The sequence below is a fragment of the Ranitomeya variabilis genome, chromosome 1 (assembly GCF_051348905.1).
Source record: "Ranitomeya variabilis isolate aRanVar5 chromosome 1, aRanVar5.hap1, whole genome shotgun sequence".
Lineage (NCBI taxonomy): Eukaryota > Metazoa > Chordata > Amphibia > Anura > Dendrobatidae > Ranitomeya > Ranitomeya variabilis.
This window is the reverse complement of record NC_135232.1, coordinates 334,597,593-334,605,010: the sequence shown is the minus strand read 5'-3', so window position 1 is coordinate 334,605,010 and position 7,418 is coordinate 334,597,593. Positions and strand designations below refer to the sequence as shown.

At 39.2% G+C, this 7,418-nt stretch overlaps 1 protein-coding gene across 1 annotated transcript in view; it reads left to right on the top strand.

Annotated features, from left to right (window-relative positions):
* The first annotated feature begins 1,018 nt into the window (after positions 1-1,018).
* MMP14 (matrix metallopeptidase 14) overlaps positions 1,019-7,418 on the top strand; it is a 33,079-nt gene continuing 26,679 nt past the window's right edge. The window contains exon 1 of the mRNA XM_077299173.1: positions 1,019-1,299. Coding sequence (XP_077155288.1) covers positions 1,219-1,299 — 81 coding nt within the window. The 5' untranslated portion in view covers positions 1,019-1,218. The remainder of the gene's footprint in view (positions 1,300-7,418) is intronic.

Genomic DNA, 7,418 nt, shown 5'->3' with positions numbered 1-7,418 from the left:
TTTTTGTTTTCTGTTTATAATTATTGTTTATGAAACAGTGTGATCAGCAGTGCTAAATTGGTGTGGTTGGGGTGTGGATATGGGTGTGCACTTTTTTTGCAATTTTACCACACTTGGAATTTTTTTCCCATTTTGTAGTACAAGACATGGTAAAACCAATGGTGTCGTTCATAAGTACAACTCGTCCTGCAAAAAATAATCTCTCACATGGCCAAATTGACGGAAAAATAAAAAAGTTATGGCTCTGGGAAGGTAGGGAGCAAAAAACGAAAACGCAAAAATGAAAAAGGGCTGCTTCTTGAAGGAGACTTTTCTATGAACACCAGAACACCAATAATCCAGAATTTTGGAATATCCAATTTATATCAGAGGTCCAAACTGAAATGTTTTACACGTGAATTTATTACAGTTGACATTTCTTGTTTATAGAGATATTAGATAGCTCTACCAATCCAGATATCATTTAGATGATGATGTGATTGCTATGGATGAGTGCAATTCGGTTCCGAAAAAATGACTGCTGCAGAAATGTCATGTGAGCTCGGGCCACAGTAGTGATGTCTACATTAACGTGCTTTCTCCATAATGAAGTATTTTCACTTACATGAGTTTAAAATATTAAATTGTTCCTCTTTCAGTAGAATAACGGGCAGGAAATACATTCCCACGTTTTTTACGTCAGACATGATCTGAATATAGAACTTATCGGTAGATTGTTAGACAAACATAATCGATACAATTAGCCTTCAAAATCCCACTGGAGTCTTTAGCGGTATTAAGGCTGTATTCAGAGGACTTGGCATATTCACCCCAAATGTCTACCAAGCAGTTTTATCATCTTTTTACAGCTTCGAATCAATATCCAATGTGTTCACTAGGGGGTGGTGTACAACATCACATTTTCCACTAACTCCTAAATGTGGGAGTAGAACACGTCTGCAACTCAGAGGCAGGATACATTTGTTAAAAAGATTGTTGGAAAGAGGAACATCAAGCTGGGAAACAAAACCGCGGCGCTGCAGAAGAGGATAACAGAGTTCATGGAGAAGTAGAAGATTAGGTGACTGCTGGAGGACAACTTCCTATGACTGGGGAAAGCAGCCACAAGTAACTAAAAGGTTGAGGTGGAAAAGCACAGGAGAAAATACTACTTTTCTAGACTTTCCCAACGTGCCACCTCCAGCGGTGCCCAAGACTGATTGCAGACCTCTGCTAAGAATGGACTCTCTAAATACAATCTGGATATGGCTCTTGCTGTGTTCGGTATACACGTTCACCCTTGCCAAGTTCAGTCCAGAGGTGAGATAATACATTTGCATGCATCTATTTATCTATCAATAATATTTTGGAAGAATACATTTCAGCTGAATATCTGAAAATTTCCAAAAGCCTTTTTGATGATTCCCTTGAAGCCTATTAATTTTTCCCCTCCCTCATTTTTTTCCTGGAGAAGTCATTCTGGGCTCTCCTTGGAATCTGAGGTCACACATGAATCCTGTTAAAATCTGGAAATGTGCTCTCTGGAAAAGATTCAATGTTTGGGGCGAGAGCTGAAAGCGAAGGGGAGAGACCCAGAATTATAGAGAATTAGGAAGGGAAATTTGTGCAAAGGGAAAGTATAGGTGTGCCTGATCTCCAGCTGATAGAAATGGCAAAAAGATGAGGATGAGAGTGAACCTAGAGAGCCGGTCATGGAGTGAAAACCAACACTAAGGAAGGGTAAAAAATGTAGCCTTAAAAAAGATATTTCTTGGAAGGCAAAGTTTGACATTTTGCAATAGAATCTGTGGGTTTCTGAATTGCCGCCTTCTTCTTGTATAATTCACAAAGATATAATTTATTTTAACCATTTCTTAAAAAACTGTTTGGAAAATGTGGTGGATTAAATAAAATGGACCAGAGAAGAAGGGGGTGAAAATTGGAGCCAGGAGACTGAATGAGGAGAGTCATTGTGGGAGGAGGAGGTGGGGGAGAGAGAGGCCACTTGGAGGATCTTCCATTGAACAGACAGATTTCTTTGGTCTCCTTGTCCTAGCTAACCAGAGACATGGAGCCTAACAACAAGCCGTGTGTCTTGTGAATGGTTCAATGTCTGATTTTCCAAAGAAATCAATTTATTTCAAAGGCTTGGTCTACACAAATGATGTTTGTGACCAGTAAAGTAAAGCTTGATTTACTGTGCAAAAAGTTAAAAGCTTAATTATGTTTATGAATGTTTCAGAAGCGTCTCCAACTCTAAAATATTCCGCCAAGTTAACTTTCTCTTGGTCGATAGTTAAAGCTTTGCTAAAGGTTGATAACAGAACCACAATACTTCTGAAAAGACATAAGGGTTTATTAGTAACTCTGTGCCTTTTCTTAGGAAATTTACTGTTTACGGGAAGGATATACAGTAATTCGGATTTATTTTAAAGGCGTAAGTAAAAGTCCTACATAGGGTTAAGTCACCAGATGTAGCTCCAGTCCAGATTCACACAAAGACTCAGCTTTACGTTTGCCTTGAATTGTTCCAGTAGGAACTTGAAATCGGCGTGCCTTTGTAGACTGTTCCCCGAAATTGTCTATGTAAGCATCTACTACATTCCAGGCAAATGAATGAGAAAAATATGAGTTCTGCAGAAGAGACGTTACCACGCTTTCCTCCATTTTGTGCAGATGGTGGAGTTTTTTTCTATTAACCTTTTCGAATGCTGAGTCCTTTCCTTCCCCCTCTCCTGACTCCTCACCTATGCTGAAATTCCTGGAAGGCGCACTCATCAGTTTAGCCAGTGACTACTTAACCACATCTGCATTTTACTGGCCTAATGTTATTGGCAGAGGCATTGTTAATAAATCAAAGGCTTATGTTCCAACTACCAGAGGGATTCGTAAAAATCAATTGTAATCAGGCACAAAAGAAAATCTAATCCATTAGCAAAAACTGATTTACATTCAGTGGTCGTATTAGTGATCACATTATTTTATGGAAGTATTTCGATTGCCTTCCTAAGCGTCCTAGTACACATTTCATGATTTTTTTTAATGCAGTTTTTGAAGTTGAAACCAGGAGTTGATTCAAGAAAAGAAGTAGGATCTGCCCCTTATATTTTCTTTCTTTTTTTTTTTCTTTCCACATCTGTTTTTTCCCTTCAAAATCTGCATAGTAAAAGAATGCCTGCACACGTAGCAGATTTGATGTGGAGTTTCTACAGCATATCCGCAGCTCATTGGAAGCATTTCTACAACATTTTTGCTGCATTTCTGCATCAAAATCCACGTTTCCTGCATATTTTGCTCAAAATTTTACTGAAAATATCACCCAATGGCTGCAATGGTCGAATAACGGAATTGCAAAAAGAATTGACATACTGTGGACATTAAAAGCCAGGAAAATGTATATTAAGGGGGTTAGGTTACAAGTCTGCAGTCACTCTATGTAACTGCAGACTTGTGAATCTTCACATTGTGTGCACTGTCAGGATTCTCCGACGCCGGGGAGGAGCAGGCTCGTGACCGCTAGCATGTGATTTGCATACACGCAGTCAAATACTGACTAGATCTTGCTCAATGCAAGTGTATTAAGTGAGGTGGGACACAGTCTAGTTGGAAAACAGCCGTAAGTATGAAAAATGCAAGCTTGTGATCCTTTGGCCTCCCCCGATCCTGGCACCATAGAATCCACACAGTGCGCAGTGAGTACAATGTGAGGGCTCACAAGTCTGCAGTCATATAGAGTGACTGCAGACTTGTAACCTAAGGCCAGACAACCACTATTTGCAGGAAAAACATCTGACGCAAATACTGGAGTGTTGGCAGGAAAAAAATTTTGCCACGGTTTTGCATACGCTTTTGATGTGTTTTCTATGCGTTTTTTTTCCCATTCATTTGAATAGATAAAAAACTTACAAAAACACCGACAGAATTGATTTGCTGCAGATTGATTGCTTCAAATATGAAAGGAAAAAGTAAACAGCATGGGCATGATATTTCAGAAATCTGATTCACTTTGCTGGTACTGTAAATTTCATGGGAGAACTGCGGCAAAACCAGAACATGTGAACACACCCTAGCTCAGTCGGTACTAGATTACACTGCAGATTTTCCGCATGAAAAACCTCTAGGAAAATCTGTACCAAATCCACACCATGTACTTATCTTATGCCTCTAAACTTGCAATAAAGCATACATTTTCATTAGCAATTTGGCTGATAGCCATGATTATGAAGTGTAGATTTGTCAATCGTACTAGGACCTACCTAAAAAAAATTATGTTAAATAAAATATTTTTTATGCTCAGCACAGTAGTATTTTAAATGATCATTTCGGTTCTAAAAACAATTACCCCCTAGAATATTGTTTAATGAAAAATATTGTAATGCTTGTCAGATCAGGGGCGGGGGGGGGGATTTTTACATCTGCCGCTTGTTTGAAGAGACAAAAGAATTCTGCATATAGTCCACTAACTATCCAATTTCATTGTGTGTTAAAGTAATCCAGATGTTTATAATTAATGGGTTGAAATACAAAAAGTGGGTCACCAAGCCATATAGGGAAAGCCAGCACTATCCTTATATAACATTCTCCTTACTAAGCAAATTCTAATACAAATCATAGAAATCTTGCAATTCAGCATAAGAAACTTAACTGGCTCATAGATTTACAGAGTTCAACTTTGGCAACTATAGTATTCTTAAATGGAACTATCATCAGAAAATGACCTATTGTTTTGTTTTAAAAAAACATTTTTAATTTTTTTTGCCTTTTTTAAAATATTTTTCCATATTACAGTCTTTATTAAAACAAAATAAAAATAATTTAATGTTAACACTAGCCATAAGAGTTTTTTTAGACTCTACCTTCCTGTTGATTCAGGAAACAACACATGTGCATAGCCACAATCCTATTTTTTGCATTGAAGTATCTAATTAGCCTTTGCAAAGGTCATTATGAAGGGAAGGTGAGCAGTGTCAGCTGTGACATCGCTTATTGTGATAGGTGGATTTGTTATTACCTGTATAATCCTGCCTCTGATGATAAGGAGCCTGCTGAAAACTCTACGTGAAAATAGAGAGGCCGCAGTGGCCAGTGTGACTATTGCAAAATTATTATTAATTTTTTTTTAATAATGATTGTGATATGAAAAAAAAAACATTGCCAAAGTTTTTCTGAAAATACGTGTAACACAAAAACCTGATTTACACACCATAGGTCATTTTCTGATCAGAGCTTCACTTTATTGTATGCTGAAGGTCAAGAGTTAAAAAACACAATATAATGGGAAAGCGAGCTGGTGGAATCAACATGAGACAGTCTCTGGGCACAGGACTGTGCCATGAAAACTTGCAGCAGAGCTGCATTCTCTTCCTTTAATAATGTAAACATTAAGGACAAGACAGGCTGGCAATGGGCAGATATAGTACTAAATGGTGCCTTTCTATATAAATGAGTGACTGGACCAAGTTGATGCAGGAACTAAACTTCCTACTGACTCTCAATTTTGGCAAATAGAGGTCATCAACATACCCTGATAGGGCCTAGGAAGAAACATAGTCATTGTAGGATACTAAGATTGCAACAGACGAGTTCACTCTTCCTAATATCCAAAATAGCCATATGGATGAATGAAATGGCCTCCAAGATTTTAAAGCTCAAACGTTGGTGGATGGAGCGAGATATGATGCCCCAGATGTGCTCATTTTGATTCAGGTCTTGGGAAAAGTCAGGCCAGTCCAAATCATCAATACGTTCATCATGCAGGAACTGCTGACACACTTCAGCCACATGAGGTGTAGGATTGTCATGCATCAGAAGGAACCCACTGCACCTGAATATGGTCTCACAATAGGACTGAGGATCTCATTGTGTAAGTAATGGCAGTCAGATTACCTCTGGCTAGCACATGGAGGGCTGTGCGGCCCTCCAAAGAAATGCCTCCCCACACCATTACTGACACACTGCCAAACTGGTCATGCTGGAGGATGGTGCAAGCAACAGAACGTTCTCCACAGCGTCTCCAGACTCTGTCACGTCTATCACATGTGCTCAGTGTAAACCTGCTGTCATCCGTGAAGAGCACAGGGCATCAATGTCGAATCTGCCAATTTGGTGTTCTCTGGCAAATGCCAAATGCAGTGCACGGTGTTGGTCTGTAAGCACAACACAATCTTGTGGACATTGGGCCCTCATACCATCCTCATGAAGTCTATTTCTAACAGTTTGATGAGACACGTGGATGATAGTGACCTGCTGGAGGTCATTGTGCAGGGCTCTGGCACGGCTCCTCGTCTTCTTCCTTACACAAAGGAGCAGGTAGTGGTCCTGCTGCATGATAGTTTCCTTTTTATGGCCCTCTCCACGTCTCCTGGTGTACTGGCATGTCTCCTGGTACAGTATTTGTTCCATGCTCTGGACACAATGCTGACAGACACAGCTACCCATCTTACAGCTCTCATTGATGTGCCATCCTGGATGAACTGCATTTCCTGAGCAACTTCTGTGGGTTGTAGACACCGCCTCATGCTACTGTACAGTACCTCTATTGGTGAGAGCAATGACAAAATGCAAAAGTGACCAAAATGGCCAAAAAGGATGAGAACAGAAAAATGGTCTGTGGTCACCCCCTGTAGAACCACTTCTTTATAGAGGTTGTCTTGCTAATTGCCTGTCATTTCTACCTGCTGTCTGTTCTATTTGCACAACAGCAGGAGAAATTGATTCACAAGCTAAGCTTCATAACTGGACAGGTTGATTTCACAGGAGTGTGATTGACTTGGAGTTACATTGTTTTGTCTAAGTGGTCACTTTATTTTTTGAGCAGTGTATTTTTACATCTTTGTTTCTTATCATTAGCTCAGTTCACAAGTTTTAGACACTAGGCTTAAGCTGCATATAACTGTGAACATATCAGCAGAGGTGTCTTCTTCATTTTGTCATCTGCTCTATTACTGAACTTAAATGTCTGCCATTCACTAATAAGAAAAACAATAGTCATCTGTGGTGTAAAGTGTGCCAGAGTATATATTTTGCTTATTGAGAAGTCTTCAGTTATTGGGCTTCAGTGTGGCCACTATGTATTACTCTTTCTTGGGAAGCATTGGATCCAGACATATTTGTAACACTTTGCCTCTGTTGTATGCCATTCCTCACAATTAAGGCTCTCATAACTCACTTTCCCGCTGTTACTTTTTTTAAGGTTATGGCTACTTACATATCAGTGGTGAAGTGACCTTTTAGCTCCAGGATTGATATATTGAAGATACTACACTACCAAAAATGTTTGATGCTTGCTTCATCGCTGTTTTAAACTAACCTTACACATTAGATCGTTGAAATATTCACTCCCAGTCAGTGTGATAAGGTGGGAAGCTGAGGAGATTTACCATATTCTTCTATACTTCTTTAGAAATATAAATGTATCTGAATTTATCTAACGTGCCAAG